This window comes from Lacerta agilis, chromosome 13 (assembly GCF_009819535.1).
Source record: "Lacerta agilis isolate rLacAgi1 chromosome 13, rLacAgi1.pri, whole genome shotgun sequence".
Taxonomy (NCBI): Eukaryota; Metazoa; Chordata; class Lepidosauria; order Squamata; family Lacertidae; genus Lacerta; species Lacerta agilis.
Window position 1 is genome coordinate 17,363,630 of NC_046324.1, and position 19,586 is coordinate 17,383,215.

At 46.4% G+C, this 19,586-nt stretch overlaps 2 protein-coding genes across 2 annotated transcripts; one reads left to right on the plus strand and one right to left on the minus strand.

Moving 5' to 3' along the window:
- Window positions 1-681: 681 nt before the first annotated feature.
- On the minus strand, window positions 682-12,464 carry MRPS11 (mitochondrial ribosomal protein S11). Its single transcript, XM_033167525.1, has 6 exons — window positions 12,321-12,464; window positions 8,778-8,894; window positions 7,077-7,175; window positions 5,508-5,637; window positions 2,881-2,946; window positions 682-1,016 (listed from the first exon to the last, which is right to left on the minus strand). The coding sequence occupies exons 1-6, from the start codon at window positions 12,371-12,373 to the stop codon at window positions 909-911; spliced, it is 573 nt and encodes a 190-aa protein (XP_033023416.1). The 5' UTR covers window positions 12,374-12,464; the 3' UTR covers window positions 682-908.
- An 806-nt stretch (window positions 12,465-13,270) lies between these two features.
- On the plus strand, window positions 13,271-19,295 carry MRPL46 (mitochondrial ribosomal protein L46). The gene is made up of 4 exons (XM_033167566.1): window positions 13,271-13,489; window positions 15,783-15,960; window positions 17,770-17,943; window positions 18,874-19,295. Exons 1-4 carry the CDS (start codon window positions 13,286-13,288, stop codon window positions 19,122-19,124), a joined length of 807 nt encoding a protein of 268 aa, XP_033023457.1. The 5' UTR covers window positions 13,271-13,285; the 3' UTR covers window positions 19,125-19,295.
- The last annotated feature ends 291 nt before the right edge of the window (window positions 19,296-19,586 follow it).

Sequence of the window (19,586 nt, forward strand, 5' to 3'; positions counted from 1 at the left end):
CACAACAACATTCACTTTGGAGCTGGCAGCTGGACCGAAGGGGAGCAATCTACGCCCCATTAGCGCTCATGACAAAACAAAGTATGTTTGCTGGCTGTTCATTAACTATAAGCAGCGGCTCTGCTCAGCTTTCTTGCAAGGCTGGCTTTGAGTAATCAGCCAACCTCCCCACTGCAATGGTCAACATGTGTGGCTCGCAGCTGCGAGGTTATCGGGAACAGATAACAGGGCTGTTTAAACTGGGGAACTGGGGAGGGGGGGGGACTGGGAGCAACCTACCTTCTGAGCTGTGTGCCACCCACCCACTCCACTTCCCTGAGAAGTTCCAGGAACAGCCCTCTCTCCTTCCGGTCTTCTTTGGACAAGAGACTCTCCTCCACATTAGACATTTAAAGCACATGGCTTCACCCCCCCCAAAGAATCCTGGGAAGAGTAGTTCACTAAAGGTGTTGGGAACCACAGCTCTGAGAAGGGGCAAACTACACTTCCCAGGATTCTTTGGGGGGTGATGCTGCGGGCTTTAAACGTAGGGATATGACCCCGTTCCCTTCACAGAGCAGCAAGTGACGGAGTGGCTTGGCCATAAATCCCTCTTCCTGGGGAATTCCAGAGAGAAAATAAGAGTAAAATAAAAACGCAACCCCACGTGGCAGCCTGAGAAAGGAGACATTTAGAGGCGGCAACTTTAACCTACAGATTTTATAGGCAAGGCTTGTTTGGATGATAAAAACAGCTGTTTGCTTGTTCTGTGAGTGGGCTAAGCTCAAGGCCATCTCCATTTTGACATATGGATGGAGGAATGAGGGGCAGGTAGCGCCGCCCCCTCAAAATGGCTACAAGAGGCGCATCAGAACCAGACTTGCATGAGCCCTGAACGCAGTCTCTCTTTTTGACCCTCTGCTCCCAATTCACAGCCTTCGTGCCTTTCGAGGCCGGCAGCCGTTGTGTGGGATCGGGGTGTTGTCCGTGATGGAAATCACCTCCAAGCCACCCATGGTAAGTCCTTTGATGGCTGCCTGAAAGAGAGAGACAGAGAGACAGAGAGACAAGTGTTTTTTCCACCCTTCAGACAACACAACATTAGCTTCCTGCACGGGAAGACAAGAAGCTGACTCAGGCCCCATCTGCACTATACCTTTAAAAAAAGAAACGCACTGTGGTTTAACCAATTTAGCAATCATGGCTTCCCCTCAAAATGCTGTTTGTTAAAGGTGCTGAGAGTTGCCAGGAGACCCCCTGCTCCCCTCTCGGAGCTATAATTCTCAAGAGTCCCCTGGGAAGAGGGAACGATGGTTGCACCATTGCAGCTCCGTGAGAAGAATAAGGAGTCTTAACAACTCTTAATGAACTACACTTCCCAGGGTTCTTTGGGAGGGAAGCCATGATTGTTTAAAGCAGAGTGCCAATTGGGCCTTATATGGAACCAGACCAATTTATTGTCAAAATCAGGCTTTCCAGACCTTCCACCATCCCTGACCACTGGACATACTGCCTGGGGGTGATAGGAACTGTAGTCCAAAACAGACGGAGGGCATGGGGTTGGGGAATCCTGGGTCTACACACTAATTGGCCCCTGTTCTCCCAGCCTCACCTGGAGATGAACCAATGTAGTGTAGCGGTTTGAGTGGCCGACTAGAACCTGGGAGACCAGGGTTCAAATCCCCGCTTGGCCATGAGGCTTGGGTCAGCCACTGCCTCTCATCCTAGCCTACTCCACAGGGTTGTTGTGGAGAAAAAGGCGGGATATAAATGCAATAGATGAATAAGATGCTGTATATTGAACCCAAGAATTTTCCTGACTACCTCGGTGCCTTCCTATCCAGTCTGTGGTGTCCTCTCCACCCTCTTCCCCTCGACTACAATTTGGTTTGTGGGGAAAACCCTTCTATAAGAGCCAAGCGAAGGTTCCCCCCAGGGATGTTTACAGGGGTGGCTACAGTGGGAGAGGGAAGGCTTCTCCTCGTGTGCTGTCGCCCCTGTGAAAATGGCACCCTTTGTATGACAATTAAGCTTTAGTCTGGAGGATGGGACCCTTCTATAAGTTCCCAATAGAAGGGTCTACTCTCCACCCCAAGCCTAACTGCTGCAGGGGTGTGGGAAGGGGAGAAAAGATGTATTTATGTATTGGATTTCTATACAGCCCTTCAACAAAAGATCTCAGGGCGGTTCACAAGATTAAAAACATGAGATAAAAGCACAAATAAGTAGTTAAAACAGAAACAAGAGAACAATACCTCCCCATCACATTTAAAAGGCTGCAGAATATTAATCAGCCGAAGGCCTGGTTGAAGAGGAACACTTTTTGCCTGGCGCCTAAAGATTGATAAGGAAGGTGCCTGTTGAATCTCCCTGGGGAGAACGAACAGCAGCTAAGGAGAGATGGGGAGGCTTAGTGGCCTGCAAGTTCAGGCAGAAACAAGACTCCAAATCGAGGCTACTTCCTTTGCCACAGGTCAGTTTCTCAATGGAAAAAATTCTTGACCCTTCATTTCCCAGAGTCACCTATGCATATAAATTAGCAAAGGCACGTTTTAAGCAAAGTTTCACCTATAACTGTGTCTTGAGCCGTGTAAGTTCTTGACAACCGCCACTGGTCCTCACCATTGACTGAAACCATCGGCTAATGTCCCCCTCCCCTTTTGTTTCTGATTCTACCTTTTCATTGTTGCCTCTCTCCTGCTTTCAAAATTTAAAAGGCTGTGTGTTCCTTGGGGGCAGGGGACAGAGACGTGCCTTCTTCTATTTTGATCTGCACCAACAGCAGCCAGGGTGGATTTCAACTACTTAAAAGAGAATGGGCTTCGGCTTGTAATGTCCATTAATTTCAATGAGCACAGCAGAAGCAATGAAAATCCTCAGTAAGGAAACGCAGGCACTTACCAAGCGGCCAGGTCCTAGGCCTTTCACCACAACTCGGATGTGGGACACACCCTTCGCCGATGCTTTCTGGGTGGGGAAAACAAAGATGTTTTGCACATTTAGCCAAAGAGCCACCCCCACGTTCGGTCTCCATGTTTGCTGTTGTTATTAAACAGTTCTCAAGCACCTGGCATTTTCTGAGCGCTGCATATATAAAGACTGCCCCTGCCAGCACGGTCATACTCTCGTATAGATTTAGTAAGCTGCTCCGGTGGGGAGGGATGCTTTTTGGCTCAAGCACAATGTGAAGGTGCCTGAAAACAATCCAAGCAAGCAAGACACAGACCACCCACTGACCAGAGAAGGAGCAGCTTGCTTTCCTCTTCCCTCCTTGTTCCATTTCCCTTTGATGAGATGTCTATGTGTGGTGTAGTGGTTAAGAGCGGTAGACTCATAATCTGGGGAACCGGGTTCGCGTCCCCGCTCCTCCACATGCAGCTGCTGAGTGACCTTGGGCTAGTCACACTTCTTTGAAGTCTCTCAGCCCCACTCACCTCACAGAGTGTTTGTTGTGGGGGAGGAAGGGAAAGGAGAATGTTAGCTGCTTTGAGACTCCTTCTGGTAGTGAAAAGTGGGATATCAAATCCAAACTACTACTACTACTACTACTACTACTACTACTTCTTCTTCTTCTTCTTCTTCTTCTTCTTCTTCTTCTTCTTCTTCTTCTTCTTCTCCCCAACCTGGGGCTTTACCTACCACATTGGCGGCGCTGTTAAATGTCTCCTACTTCCAAACTGGCTACTGGCAACTTTCTAGAGAGAATATGGGATACCCTGAATATAATATGGGAAGGTTGCCATCTAGTGGCTATTTTAGTGGGCTTTTCTTCTATAGCAATAAATATAAATCTCCCTCACTATATTTAAGGGTCTGCTGACTTCTGTTTCAGTGTATCTGAAGAAGTGCGCATGCACACGAAAGCTCATACCAAGAACAAACTTAGTTGGTCTCTAAGGTGCTACTGGAAGGAATTCTTTGTTTTGTTTTGTTTTGACTATGGCAGACCAACACGGCTACCTACCTGTAACAATAATTAGGGTGATAGTCACTTGTTTGTCCTACCCAGAGTAATCCCACAGAATTTAATGAATGTGGCTGACTTAGGCCCATTAATTTCAAAAAGCAGTGCTCAACATAAGCCACCCGTTTCAGGGTGCACTGAACCTTTTCCCTTTATAATGCTCATTCCAGTTTTACGAGCCCACTTAAAACATATACCAACACCCAGAAAGCTGTTAGCAAGACCCTTGGGACAGCAAGAACTGACAATACACATCCATCATCTCTGCGCAGAAGCTCTTCACAAGCACTCTGGACTGAACTAGATACAGGAGAAAGCCAATTTCCACCTTGAAAGAATGTGCAAAACTAAATGCGTTAATGAGTCAATCAAGTGAGGGAACGAGCCCCCAAATAAGAAGGGGGCTGTGTTTCAATGAGAGAGTCATCACTGCAGCCCTTTTCTCACTGGCTTTGGTGCTGTACTCAGATATTTGCTTTTACATTATGCAGCCACAAGCCTGGGTTTGCCACTGAACGAACGGCTTGTTTTCTATCACTTGTGCAAACATCTTTGTGATCAAGATCTTGCTGAGAACTGAGGGCTCCAATGTCTTCTGGGTGGAGAGGGGAAGATTTCAATAGCAAAATCATAGGTTGACATGCTAAGGGGGGTGTTATTTTTTAAAAAAAATATCTGCTGATTACTGGGTGGGAATATTGTTTTGTTTCTTGGAGGTGTGCTGCCAATGTTTTCTATCACTGTTACTGGGGGGGGCTGCCCCCCCTCATACGTACCTTCAAATATTAACATGTTATTTGACCCCTCCTTCCACTTTTCTACAGCACAATGTACAGTGGTACCTTGGTTTTCAAACGTAATCCGTTCTGGAAGACGTTCGAGTTCTGAAACGGTCAAAAACCAAAAACCCAATAGCCAACAGCTAGGCCTCAGGATCTTGCACTCAGTGGAAGTTGCATTTCCTGTTTGATTTCTGAGGTGTGTTTGAAAGCCAAAGCATTTACTGTATATTCTGGCGTATAAGACTACTTTTTAATCCAGGAAAATCTTCTCAAAAGTCGGGGGTCGTCTTATACGCCGGGTGGAGAATCTGTAGTCGAGTATACCTCAAACTCTCTATTTTAACTGGAAAAGTTGGGGGTCGTCTTATATGCCCAGTCGTCTTATACGCCGGAATATATGGTACTTCTGGGTTTATGGCATTCGAAAACCTAAATGTTCGTCAATGGAGATGTTCGAAAGTACCGAGGTACCACTGTATTTATGAAAAAAAAAATCAATGTAAGTCACTTGGAGACTCTTTGGGTGACAAGTGACCAGTAAATTTAACATCTAATAAAAATACTGGTATATATTACAGCTCTTAAAATGAGCAAAGAGTTTTGTGGTTATCATCTAGGTGCAGGATGCAAGTGAGAAGCTCTGTGCAAATAACACAGAGCCCACACACTGGGATTCGCTGCTTGCGTCAAGAAGATACGTCCAGGCGGGAAAACTGGCCCTCGCCCTTCCCCATCGGGAAAAACTTTGCCTCCAGGGGTGCTGCGACTTGGATTTCACTCACAGCTGCTACTGCGATCCCCGTGGTCTGTGCCGCAATGGCGGTGGCCTTCCTGGCGTTCTTGAACCCTTCGCTACCGCAGGTCGACAGGGTCAAGGCGACGTTCTCATGCGAGGTGATCAGGATGTGAGTGCTGCAAGGAGGGAAGAGAAGAGGGCATGGTTTCCACACTTCTGTCACGTCACTCCTCGCTTGCCTTTAGACTAAAAAAACCCAAATGCTGTAACCTCACAGCAGGAACTGCTCCACCCCCTTCGTCGTATACCTGAAGGAGCATCTCCACCCCCATCATTCAGCCCGGACACTGAGGTCCAGCTCTGAGGGCCTTCTGGCGGTTCCCTCCCTGCGAGAAGTGAGGTTACAGGGAACCAGGCAGAGGAGGGCCTTCTCGGTAGTGGTGCCCTCCCTGTGGAACGCCCTCCCATCAGATGTCAAGGAAATAAACAACTACCTGACTTTTAGAAGACATCTGAAGGCAGCCCTGTTTAGGGAAGTTTTTAATGTTTAATGCTCTATTGTGCTTTTAATTCTGTTGGGAGCTGCCCAGAGTGGCTGAGGAAACCCAGCCAGATGGGCGAGGTATGTATAAATAAATAAATAAATAAATAATAACAACAACAACAATAAGGCTTGCACCTTTTCCAGCTCCCCAACATCCTTTTCTTAAAAAGATTAAGGATAAAGAGATACAACAAATACAAGGTAGGTACCCGTGTTGGTCTGCCATAGTCAAAACAAAATAAAATAAAAAATTCCTTCCAGTAGACCAACTAAGACCAACTAAGACCAACCTTAGAGACCAACTAAGTTTGTTCTTGGTATGAGCTTTCGTGTGCATGCACACTTCTTCAGATACACCTGCAGGCACATGAAAGCTCATACCAAGAACAAACTTAGTTGGTCTCTAAGGTGCTACTGGAAGGAATTTTTTATTTTATTTTGTTTTAACAAATACAATAACATCATGAAACACCCCGATAAAAATTGTGACCCCCCTCCCTTCTCTTCCCCAAAGCGTTATGCATTTACAGAGAGATGGCTGAAGATTGTAAATACATTACCAGTCAGCTTTCACAGTCTAACCATAATATACTTAACCCTCGAATGTCCGCCAAAGGGAGTCATATTCTATAATAACTCCGGTCTCGTACATGTTTTAATTTTAGCTGTAATTCGCTATTCCTTGTAGATCTTTAACATTACAGAGGGCTGACAGCCAATGGTTCTAAACATATAGTAAATAATTGGGGGCAGGAAGGAGACGGGGGCATCCCTCTTTAGTCCTGCTCATGAGTCTCATAGAATTATAGGAATTAGTGTGAACTGAAGCATAATTTTCTTTATACAGAACCTTAATGCTATGTATAAACCTATGCCCCATTTGATTTTTTTTTAGATTCCCCCCCCCCCAAAACATTGTGTAAAACCATCCACAGTTAAGTCCGGCTGGCTCTCACCTCAGACATTTCCAAGTTGTCTTTATCCGACCCCATCGCTAAAGGGGGACAGATCCCCACCCCAATCTGCACGCTCGGGGCAAATCCACCACAGATGGAGAAACTTGCCACTTACTTGTTATATGTAGCTTTGATGTGAGCTATTGGGATCTCTTCGAATTTCTTCCCATCCCACCGCTGAGCGCTCCCTTTCCCTGGTGCCGGGGGGTAAAAGCTGAAAAGTAAAATGGGAAGGGAGAATGTGAAGTTTTGATGCAAAGCTTAAAACGGTCCAGGCATTCAGAGAAGAACCTCCGTGCGGCTTGGGGGAGGTTTAAGAAGTCTCAACAGCAAACAGTGCACTTGGCTTACTCTTGCTTCACCTTGCCCATTCTCCTACCTTTAAGATGCTCAGCTTTAGTAAAATTAAATTGGGACTAAGTAGGCATCTCCCCCCCGCCCTAACTTCATCAACTCATTCACAGGTGGCTCGGAGGCCCCCTCACTCAGTGTTAGAAATTAGCCAGGCGCCAGGCGCATTTCCAATTGCGACCCTGTGGAGATCTCTGGATGCCAGATTAGCGACTGACATCTCCATCTGCCTGCAGCCTCCAGCTTTCTTAAACAGGCAAGCAGAAGAGCTTATATATTGCATTTATAGCCCACCTTTTCGTCCAAGGAGTACATGGTTCACCCCCTCCACAGTTAACCCCTGCAACGACCCTGTGAGCTAGGCTAAGAGGCTGTGACTGGCCCAAAGTTACTCTGTGAACATCATGACTGAGTGGGGATTTGAACCCTGATCTGCCAGGTCCTAGTCTGACACTCTAACCCAGGGGTCAGCAAACTTTTCCAGCAGGGGGCACCGGTCCACTGTCCCTCAGACCTTGTGGGGAGCAGGACTATATTTTGAAATAATAATAATAAAAATGAACGAATTTCTATCCCCACAAATAACCCAGAGATGCATTTTAAATAAAAGGACACATTCTACTCATGTAAAAACACGCTGATTCTCAGACCGTCCGCGGGGGCGTATTATACACGGAAAAATATGGTATATATCTACGTTTCTAACACCCCACTCAAGCCATTTTCCAGAACAGACATGAAGTAAGCATCTCCATTTTCTTTTTCTTTACCTGAAGATGCAGAGCAAGGGCAGGAAATCTAGGGGAGGGACCGTAGCTCAGAAGTAAAGTGTCTGCCCTGCATGCCCCGGGTTCAATTCCCAATATCTCCAGGTAGGGCCAGGAACATCCCTTGCCTGAGATTCTGGAAGTCAGTGCAGACAATACTGAGCTAAATGGACCAATGGTCTGATTTGGATAAGGATAAGGATCCTATAGGTACTGTCCCTCAATGTGGTCAGGCTTGGCAGCACAGTGACACCTGAAGCCAAATCAGAGTGAGGGCAGTCCTTCTAGCCCTCACTCTGTCTTCGCATGGACACAAAAGAAGAAGAGGCACACAGCAGGAGCGAAGTCACTGCCAGGACCACAAGGAGGAGAGGGATGTGTGCAAACTGGGACCTCCTGGGTGCACACTGGCTCTCTCCCCCAAAGTTCAATTGAAACACGTGAGGCTTACTGTAAGCTTTAAACAAAACCATTTCAAAGCATTTCACACAATTCTAAAGGCAGTTTGTAACCACAGGCAGAAAGATGCAACTCCAGAATAGCCGAGATCAGTAAGTGATCTTCTGGAAAGGGACTCCAAAAGCTGTTTTCAAATTTCATACGGTTTCTCCAAGTGGTCCCTTTGGGTCACAGGATACTGCGCACTCTGGATGTCACAACAGCCATGCCTCGTCCCTTTTTTTGAAACTGCGCCTCACCTGAAGTCGCTGTTGTTCGCAGCTCCTGCCTCTTCTTCAGCAGCTGGGCTGGCGGAATCCCCAGTTAGCCCTTGAAGTCTCTGGATGCTTGTCTGCACACCCCGAGACAGGGAAACCCTGCCGTTGCCATAAGGAGAGAGAAGCCGGAGGTTGCAGGTTAGCATAGCTAGAGCAGTGACTGAAAAAACAACAACACAGCAGACTGATGGGAGTTTAAAAAATTAACTTTCAGGACTGGCCAATCAAATTCTACCTGCTGATAGTTGCTCGATTTAAGGGACTGGGGCACTTTAAAAAAGCAAAGGTTGTACCTGCAACAAAAGTATTGCAGTGCAGAGTATTCGTTTTCAGGGTGCCCAGCTATGCCTTTCCAGGATGCTCCCCCTTCTAGTTTCCCTTCTGTTCCATCTATTCTCCCCTAGCCTCTCTCTCTCTCTCTCTCCCCCATACCCCTGAGTATTCTGTGACTACCAAGCAAACGCCCTCCTTCCACAAGTTATTTTGTACTTCTGAAGCTCACCCAATTTCACCAAAGCATCCTTCCCGAGTGTGGATGGTGCCATTTTGTCTACGCAGGAGCCCACAGTGGGATAACAGGTTCCAGGTTCAAATCCCGCAATTGCGCTCACTGGGTAGCCTAAGCCTGTCACACTCTCTTGTGGCATGAAGAAAGGAAATAGATGGATTTTCGCTCCCCCCTAATTGCATAATACTAGAGCCTAGGTACCGCCCAGTGAAGCTGAATGTTGGATGACTCAGGACAGAAAGGCGTGAAGTACTTCTTCATGCAGCACTGGGTTAAACTATGGAACTCGCTGCCACAAGATGCAGTGCAGCCTCCAAATACCAGTTGCTGCTGGAAATCGCAAGTGGGGAGAGCGATGTCACACTCAAGTCCCGCTTCTCAACTTCCTACAGGCATCCGGGTGGCTACTGTGAGAATCGGATTCTGGATTTGATAGCTGTCTTGGTCCAATTGAGCAGGAAAGTACTTGTAAATGATCTACCTTGCAGGGCGGTTGTGAGAATAAAACAAGCAGGAGCGAGGGCAAGAGAAGAAAACTTACATATACTGCCCTGAACAATTTGGAGGATGCTTAAGGTTTTTTTTTTAAAGTAGTAAATAAATCAACTAATGGTTTCCACAGAAAGAAAAAATATAGATCAAAGCCCTACTGTTGATTTTCAAACTGATCCACCTCACAAGGCTCCCCCCCCAAAAAAGTGGTTTTCAAAATCCCATCGGAATTGTTCGATACATTTGCAAGACGTTTGTCATTCCAGCGCACCAAAAGAGGGAATTAAAAACCAGACAACACTTGAAATACTAGTTAAGAATAATAAAAAGGGCAATCAGTTGTGTATTTTAAAACCCACTGCCTGAAAACACCTTCTTGATTCAATGATGTCTAGAAAGAATAGGGGGGGGGGACACCCATGCATTGTCACTTCCATAGGAAGAGGGCCATTTTCACTGCAAATCTGTATTGCTAGTTCAATAGCATTCGTTATGAAGAGCGTATACAATTAAGAATATCACCCACAATGGAAGGTCACCTACAGACCTTGTCCAACCACGCAACATTGTGCAACCACTCCTAGCAATTAATTAAATGAGCTCAGCTATAACCTTGCTGAAGAGGGTGGAGGGAGAGGAAGAGATTGCTATCGCTTCAGTAGATTGCAAGCGTTTCCATGTGAACCAACGGCCTTGCTGCAACAGCCACCAACTCCTGTGGCATCAGAAGAGCTGGGAGGATTTTAAAAAACAAACAAACCAAAAAAACACAAAACAATGCCTCTCACAGCTCTGGGAACTTTTAAATACTTGATTGGGTTTAATAGTATTTTTAACCTGCTGGTAAGTGCGACAGTGGCCTCACAAAGAGTACAGCAGAGTTGAGTGCTTAATAAAAAGTTGCAGCCACGAAGAGGAAGGTGTTCAAAAGGCCTCCCCAATGCCAGAGCTGAAGGGGCAAGTCCATGATTGTTTCAGGACCTTCGCTGAGTAGCACCCATCTCGTTTGCTCATGATCCTAAAAGGCAGGCACTGAAGAAGGACTCTTGGTACATCTCAAGTGTATGGGCAGGGTTATATAGGTCAAGGTGGTCCTTCACAAGACCTGGGCTGTAATACCTTCATCCCCGGTCTACAGCACCTACCTACACAACAAAACAGTATTAATGGTTCTGTCACCTTTCCCCCAACAGACGAGAAATTTGGTAGCATCTGGAAGGGAGATGTGTCCGAAATACTACTGAACTACAGACAATTCTCAGCTTATGCAAAGGCTGCATTCCAAGGAGAGCACATAAAGCTAAACTTGTGTATAGCTGGAACACATTGGATGCAATGGTGGTGGGGATTGCCAGTCGTGCCCCCCCTCCAGATGCCTGCCCCCTTTTTGCCCCTTTATTTTTGCTAAGCACATAAAAGCTGAATGTGCAGAAGTTAAATGAGCAGAAGTTGTGAGTTATCAGCCATCCCTAACTTGGTGCCCTCCAGATGTTTTGGACTACAACTGCTGGCTGGGGCTGATGGGAGTTGTAGTTCAAAACATCTGGAGGGCACAAAGTTGGGGAAAGTTGAGCTGTATGATCATATGAATCTGCTCTGTATCCAACACATCTGGGATAACCTGGTGGCAGGAGCGTTCCCATTGACTAGGTTTTAAGAACATAAGAGCTTGCTGGATCAGGCCAGTGACCCATCAGGCCTGAGCCCAGTTTCTCAGTGTCTTTAAAATGCTGTGTGCTTCTGCCAGTAGTTCCAGATGGGCTGGGGCAAGGGGCATTTCCCCAAACCTGCTACCTAGGATGCTTTTAATGGAAGATGTCTGAGACAGAACCCGAAACTTTCTGTAGTGCTCTCCCCACACAGATCTATGGGTCCATCCTTTAACTAAATCACTTTACTCTCTCAGTCAGGCTGATAAAGTCCAAAGCAGGCTCTCATCCCTTGTTCTTGAGATAAACAGATTATTGTACTATAGCAGAGATGGGGGCGGCGGCTTCTGAATCGGGTAGCAGCGCCCAAAGTGACTGCGGTGGTGGTACTCAGCTTTACCCTGCTTATAATAAGATCGCTGCTTATGATGCACACGGGTGGAAGTCATTGAGCACGGCCAAGTAGGGATTCGAACCTGGATCTTCCCAAGTCTTAGTCCGACACTTTCCCCCACTAGCTTGTGCACCCACCATGCTGCAAATCGTTAATAGAGTCACCGGTTACAGACGTCCCCAAGCATGGAGGCATGGGTGAAAGCTCCACCGGTTGGATTTCTGCCTTCCCTGCCAATTTTAAAGGCAGAAGCGCTCTGAAGGGAGACAAACCGCCTGGCATCCTTAACAGCAGCCTGCCCAGTGATGGCAGATGCTCCACCTGTTGGATTTCTGCCTTACCTACTGACTTCAAAGGCAGAAGGGCCTTGAAGGGAGACAACCCACCTGGCATCCCCAACAGCAGCCCTCCCAAACTGAAGCTCCAGATCTCCCCACCCCCGACCAACCCAGCCCTTTCCACCCCGGCCTACGACTTCTTACCCCGAGCCGCCCCCCAAAAGCCCTCGCCGGGCAAGCGCCAACCAAGGAATCATGATCCTTCCCCGCCACCGTCTGGATCCCTCTTGCCGGGCACCGCGAAGCTTTCGCAGGGCGGTAGGGGCGGCGCTACAGCGCAAAGCTCTTCTCGCGGTTATAGGCGATGGCAAAATGGCGGCGCCCTCTCTACGTACAGAGCCTCTGCTTTACGACTGATCCTAAAATGGCGGCGCCCAGGCATGGAGAAAGACATACCGTACAGCGTGGGCAGAGAGACGTACGGCGCCCAGGCCTCGACCATGGTGCGTTGTCGCTCCCTGTTAGCCAGCAATGGAAACTAGAGACGGATTTCCACCATGGAGATGGGAATTTCCTAGAGCGACAGGACTTAAACGTAACGAAAAGTCATAAATATATTAAGGAAGAGTGATCATATTATTGTTCGAACACGGGTCCATTTTCGTGGGAAAATTCCTTTTAAGTTCTTTTACCCTCTTGTGAGTGTTATTGAGACTTTATTGTCTGTGTGAAAAACGACACAAATACAGTAATAGGAATTTTAAGAACTATTCTAAAAATAAAGCAGGGGCAGCTATTATGGTGAGTGTCAGACTAGGACTTGGGAGGTGAGGGTTAAAATCCTCATTCGCCCATGAAACTCACTAGGTGACCTTGGGCCAGTCACAGCCTGTTCAGCTTAACCTGCCTCTTAGGGATGTTGTGAAAATAAAATAAGGAGAGGGCAAAACGTGTGCATCGCGTTGCACTTCTTGGGGGAAAGGCTAAATAACTGTAATTATAAATGTGAAAATGAAATAAATAAAATATGCTTTCTTTGCCCGATTGTGCGGTGGTCGAGAAAAGTGTGCTTTAAAACAGCCCTCTATCGCCGGCAGCGTGTAACTCTTCATTCCTACCTCTAAGGTCGGGTTGCCACCGCGGTGCATTGTGGTCCGGCGGTGACAAAGATGGCGGCGCCCTTTGGCAGGGTGCTGCTGAGCGGGGCTGCGGCGAACTGGCCGATCCGCGCTTGTTGGAGGGGTCTTTCCGGCGGCTCCGCGGCAGCCGGGCCGAAATGGAGGCTTTTCGGAGCGCTTTGCTTGCAAAGGCCGCACAGAGTCAGTCAGGAGATGAGTCCGGAGGAGAAAGAAATGACGGAGCTGCTGCAGCAGGTGAAAGAGGCAGAGGGGCGCATGCGCACATCGGGTGGCGGGAGCAGGGTGTTGAATTGGAAAGGGGAGTCTCAGAGTGGCCCATGTAATATTTTGTTGTTTATAAAAATAAAAAGATATATAGTGTGTGTTTGTGTATAATTAACACACACATATACATATACACACACAACAAAAAGAAAAGCAATACACACACACACACACACACACATATCTTTTAATTTTGTAAATAAAAAATTGCCCCCCCCAATTCGAAACCATATAAAAGGTATTTTGCTGGATTAGACTGATAAAACTGCAATCCTTATCCCACTTACCTGACAGTGTAGAATCACAGAATGGTAGAGCTGGAAGGATATCTGGCGCCATCTAGTCCAACTACCTGCAATGCAGGAATCTTAGCAAGTTAGTTGGACTTACTTCAGAGTAGGCATGGCTTGTGTTCAATCTAGCCTAAAGCAGTGATGTGAAACCTGCAATTGTTGGGATTCCCATCTCGGATTTCCCTAGCCATTGTGGCCAGTCATTGGGGGTGATGGGAGCTGAGAATCCAGTAACATCTGGCGGAACCACAGGTCTCCTCTTGATGCTTTAGGCTGCAATCTGAATCAGCTTTGCTCAGAAGTAAGTAAGTACAGTTAAATTCAGCAGGGGTTTCTCCTATCATCACTGGCCACACTGGCTGATGGAGTTGGAGTTGAATGACATCTTGAGGGTCAAATGAGCACCATTCCTTCCCCAGCCAGTTAGCAGCTACCCAGATTCCTCTGAGACGTCTACTTGGATGTCTACTTGCATGCAGATGAAGACAGCAGTAATCTCCTGCTTTGTCCCCCCAACCCAGTAACTGGTGTTCACATGCAGTGGTCTGATGTTCTGGATTTAGAGGTCCCGTTATCTTTATCTAAAAGATAATATGGAAAATTATTCTACCTTGTCAAAGGAATTGTGCATTTATTTATTAGGATAATTTATACTTTTATAACTGCCCTTTGATCTTCTAATGAAGGGTGATATACAAATTTAATAAACGACAATAAAAAAATAAAGGTTGCATTACAGTATTGTCTGTTCTTAAAAAGGCAGCAGCTATCCAGGGTCTTGGACAGAGTTCCACCCATTTTTTAATTTAAAAAATTGTTTTACTATTTGCTGCCTGGGACTTCTTTGGGAGGAAAAGTGCAACAGAAATTTAATCAATTAGGGCTGTATTCATATTTAACTCATAGACCTGTTGAAAACAATGGACACGATTAAGTTGAGACCATTAGATTCAATGGGTATATTCTGGGTAGTTGGGTATAGCCTTAATTCAGGTGTGGAAGACTTCAGATGCTGCTGAACTACAGTTCCCACCACCAACCCTGCCCATTGGCCGTGCTTGCTGGGACAGATGGGAGCTATAGTTCAACAGGACCAAAGGTTCCCACATCCAAGGGAGGAAAGGGAGGATAAATGTACAAACAATTATCATGAGATTCAGTGGAGCGAGAAAGATGCTCTGAAAGGCAGGTGCTTGAGCTGAGTCAAATTAAGTCCTCGGTGAGTGAATGCAGATATTGAAGGGGAGGATGAAGCTGTGCAGATGGGGCTCCCAAGGGGCTGGTGATTTCTAGTGTTTGTTCTTCCATGTGGTTCCAGCAGCTGGAAGCATCTGCTAGTGTGGGAGAAGGAGGACAGAGCAGATCCTGCCTGCTTCCTGAATGATTGTTTCTGAAAGCCACTCTAGAATTGACTTCATCATGCAGCAGAGCTCAGTTTAGTGAGACATGAATAAGAGTTGGATGTCTGAGGAAGGGGAGGGAGGTGAAATAAAGATTTTGGGTCCCGGCAACAGTTCTGAGGCATGTAAGGCTTGTGTTTGGAGGGCCTTTGGCTGATAGTAACAAGGCTAAAAAAAAACCTTCAGCATAACAAATAACACATCTAATTTTTGTAAGAGGTAATTTTCACAATTACCACTCAAGGGACAAGGTGGGGTTTTTTTGGGGGGGGGGATGACCGAGGTTCCCTGGATTCTGTTCAACATACTACATCTTGTGTTACTGATATTGTACCTTGCATGCTGAAATCAAAAATCTCTTCCTTGCACATCTTGGAACATGTGGCCCTCCAGATGTTGCTGGACGGCTTTCCCCATAATCTCGGACCATTTGCCATACTTGATGAGAGTGGGAGGACCACGAATTCCCCAACCTCATCTTAAACAATGCAGCACTCAGGAAAGTGATTTGCAGAAGCTTGCTGGCTGGGCTCTGGATCGGATGGTTTTCTATTTGTTTTGCTTTGCCAGGTTGAGATGGAGAAAAGCCTCTATTCAGACCACGAACTCCGCCGCTTTGCAGAGGAGGAGCGTATGCAGAGGAAAAAATACGATGACGACGCTGGGCAGGAGATCGTGCTGATTCAAGATGTGGAAGACTTGTGGGAACAGAAATTCCGGAAGTTCAATCCTGCCCCACGGATAACAGGTTCGAGCCAATGCTTCCTCCACCTACCTCATTGGGATGTTGTTGGGCAGTGGTAGGGGAGCCTCCAGTCTGAAGGCCAGACTTGGCCCATCAGGCCTCCCCCTTTGGCTTGAATTTTCCTTAAGCTGCAGCCACCTCCCCCCTAACATATGTCAGCTGAAAGTGAGCTCTGGGTTGTTACTTTGCTGGAGCAAGACTTGCTTCAGCTGATGAGCAAGACAGGAGCATATTGCTCCAGTCGCACCAACTGGTATGCATTGAAACTGCTGCTAAAACAGAGGTGGGAAGACCACTGATTTAGCAGCAGTTTCAGTGCCAACAACTTGGTTGCTACAGGAGCAGCTAAGTCGCTTGTGCTGCAGTTTCCGAGTGCCCATTTTTGGGTGCTTGGGAAGCTCTGTGCAATGTACTTAAGACAGTGGGTGGGACAGGCCACATGCCAATTAGCCAATGGCATAAGGAAATCAGATGGCTGGCAGGTGGGTTGCCTTGCCCATCTGATGGCATGATGACAAGGTGATTGACAGGTGGGTTGTCCCACTCACGTGTCAAAAGTGGGCCCATGGGGTGGGGCCAGATAAGGACATAGCCCTCTGGCCCAAAAGGGTCTCTTAGCCCTGTTGTTGGGGATGCTTATTTCTAACTAGGCTTGGATTAATTCTAATCTGGTGAGAATAAAATACAGGGCAGTCTGCTAGAAAGGGGGAGACTTTCATTAACTATATTTTCAGTAAGAGAAACTGGATTGTGTCCACAGGGAGTGTTGCGTTCTTTACAGGAAACAGTAGAGCCCAGTGATATCACTTCCAAATGATTAATGAATTAAACAACATTTATATATTGCTTGATTCTAGTTAAACCTCTGCAGGATTTATCAGAAATACTAAAATTTGAAAAAAAAAGTTTTTTAAAAAATTCTAAACAAAATGTTTTAAAGCAGGTGCTGAAAAGAGTACAGCAAACACACACACCTCTCTCAAAGTACTGAGGAAAGCTGTGGTTTATAAACACATTTAAAGTTTTCTACCCCACTGTTCAAAGAAGGACACAGAAATGAGTCTTTGATGCTTAATGTTCCTGTTTTGATTTTCATCCTATCAGCAGAGCAAGGAGTCCTTTAATTTCTCTGCTTTCCTTAAGAAATAATCAGATGTGGCATAAGGACCAACTTGGTCATGATTTCTCCTCTTGTTCACCTGGAGGCAATTCCTGTTCGCCACAGGCGGCTAGGCAAGTGGCTATTTGCAGCCCTCTGTTGAGCATCCAGCTGCCCACTCTTCAGTTAGAAGTGGAATGCTCACATTCAAGCTCTCTGTCTGAAACAAACAGTGTTAAATTTGGCTAAATCCAGCTTCTCTGCCTTAAATGATTTTGTGAATTGAGCGGGAGAAAGAAGGGCAATTTATTTTTAGAGGTAGACGTTGCCAAAAGGTCATGTACTTCAGAATCTTTGCACCCCCCCTGCAGGTATTTTTGTCTGAGCCCTGCAAACTAAAAGCCAATTTTAATAAGTCTAATAAGATTAGACACTGAACTACTTCAATGACCTTTTTTTAAAATAAAAAGAGAGGTGGGGGGAATACACAATTCTGCTTGTCACCCGAAGGTGCAAAATATGATGTATGCTGTTCAGGTTGCAAGCGGCGTCCCAGCTCTTCCTAGCGTGTTGTCTAGGCAACCTGAACCGAGTGTTGCTACTTGACATGGTTTCATGTGGCCTTTTCAGCAAAGACTTCTGGGAATCCCATTTGGATCTATTCATCCCTGGCTGGCTGAATTACTTTGACTCGTGGCTTCTTTCTTTGGCAGAGGCCGACAAGGAAAATGACCGGACATCTTTGAACAGGAAGTTAGACCAGAACCTTCTGCTCCTGGTTAAGCAAAAGCTTGGTGACCAAGACGTTTGGCTCTTGCCTCAAACAGAGTGGCAAGAAGGGGAGACTCTGCGAGCCACAGCAGAACGGGCCTTGGCCTCTCTCTCAGGTCAGTGATTAAGGTGTGCATACCTGAAACATTCTCACATTCTTCCCCTGTTGATCGGTACCTCTATTTCCCTTTCCTTTCTCTGTATCCTCCCTTGTGTCTTATTTGTCACATTTTTGGGGTAGATTGCAAGCCTCTTAGGACAGGGAACATGTTACCAATCTTATCTCTTAAATTACTGCTGGGCCCAGTGGGGGTTTGTGGGGGGGGGGCAGAGCAGGAATCTATAGAGAAGGGAGGTTCCAGACCAGTGTTTCCCAAAGAAGAAGAGAGCACTGGGGAGAGCACTGGAACAATCCAAGGGGGCGGTAGTATCCTCAGGTGCAATGGGGGGGGGGGTCATTGAATAAAAATAGGGCAGTGGAAGGATAAAGAAAGAAGAAAATTTTGAAAAGCCATTCAGAATTTTTTCATCTTTTGTATAATGTTACTATGCTTGATTTTAATAAATAATTTTATAATTTCGAGCTTAAAGGTGTCTTTATTTACAGCAACGTCTTTACTATGTTGTAGGACGTAGGTAGAAGTAAAGATACATAAAAAACTACACATTTGTCACTGCATCTTTCTATTCGTTTGCTTAAAGAAAGTAGATTTCCGGGGGGGGGGGGTGCTGAGTAATATATATATATATTTCCTAAAAAGGGGGCAGTAGGCCAAATAAGTCTGAGAAACTCTGTTCCAGGCAGTTTGTGCATCTTGTGTGTGAAGCGCTTTCAGCATGCTGCACAAATGTTAAACATTATTCAGCATATTTGAGGCAGTTGGTGCCAGGGTGCATATATTCCAGCCAAAGACAGGCACCTTAAAATGGGGTGCAGGGGCAAAATTCTTCATCACCAGGTATATTCTGCTGTCTCTGTATCACCTGATCTTACAAATATGTTTCCTCCCTTGTTTCTTTTCCTGCCTGACTCCTGAACCTCCAAGGAAGCCACACGGAGGCCAAGTTCCTAGGCAATGCGCCATGCGGCTTTTACAAGTACAAGTTCCCCAAGGCGGCCCAGACAGAAGGTGGCACGGGAGCCAAGGTCTTCTTCTTCAAAGCCCTCCTGCAGGGCAGCCACTTGCCCTTGGCCAGTGAGAAAGTGGACTACGTCTGGGTCAGCAAAGGGGAGCTGGCAGACTACTTGAAACCCAAGTACCACTCCCAGGTTGCTCGCTTTCTTGTGGACCTGTGAGTGCTGGAGATGGTGTTTTTATCCCTGTGTCAAGATTACAGAGAACTACCTTAGGTGAAGAATTTGTTCAGCGTTGGGTTTCACGTTTGCAGAGCCGTGTTTGGCCCTGGACAAGGATCCCATTTGTGTGCGTATTTTCCTCTTCGCTAAATAAAAGAGTCCAAGAATCAACGAATTTGCCCTATGTTTAAGCTGTGTGCTCTTAAACACACACACACCTCCTGGCAAGGCTAGTGCAGCACAATAGACAGTAGAGACAGCTGTCTCATGTAGAAGAATTAGAGAGGCTTCAGGTTAATTGAGAAAACCCTCTTGGGGTAAAACAGCCTTTCTCCTTTGGGCATCACAGTCTCAAGTGTGGTACCTGTTGCATGTACACACACACACACACACTGATTTCTGCCACTTATATGTGAATGGGGTGAAAGCCGCTTCCTGTTTGCACAGTCCTGTATGGGACAA

What these genes read in the sequence shown, in the direction of transcription:
- MRPS11 (XM_033167525.1), bottom strand. Translation starts at nt 12,373, where the DNA reads ATGATTCCTTGGTTGGCGCTTGCCCGGCGAGGGCTTTTGGGGGGCGGC. An exon ending in GCGAACAACAGCGACTTCAG is followed by an intron (nt 7,176 to 8,777) that starts GTGAGGCGCAGT and finishes TTTACTTTTCAG; the next exon opens with CTTTTACCCCCCGGCACCAG. An exon ending in ATCAAAGCTACATATAACAA is followed by an intron (nt 5,638 to 7,076) that starts GTAAGTGGCAAG and finishes CCCTCCTTGCAG; the next exon opens with CACTCACATCCTGATCACCT.
- MRPL46 (XM_033167566.1), top strand. Translation starts at nt 13,286, where the DNA reads ATGGCGGCGCCCTTTGGCAGGGTGCTGCTGAGCGGGGCTGCGGCGAAC. An exon ending in TGACGGAGCTGCTGCAGCAG is followed by an intron (nt 13,490 to 15,782) that starts GTGAAAGAGGCA and finishes TTGCTTTGCCAG; the next exon opens with GTTGAGATGGAGAAAAGCCT. An exon ending in GGCCTTGGCCTCTCTCTCAG is followed by an intron (nt 17,944 to 18,873) that starts GTCAGTGATTAA and finishes TGAACCTCCAAG; the next exon opens with GAAGCCACACGGAGGCCAAG.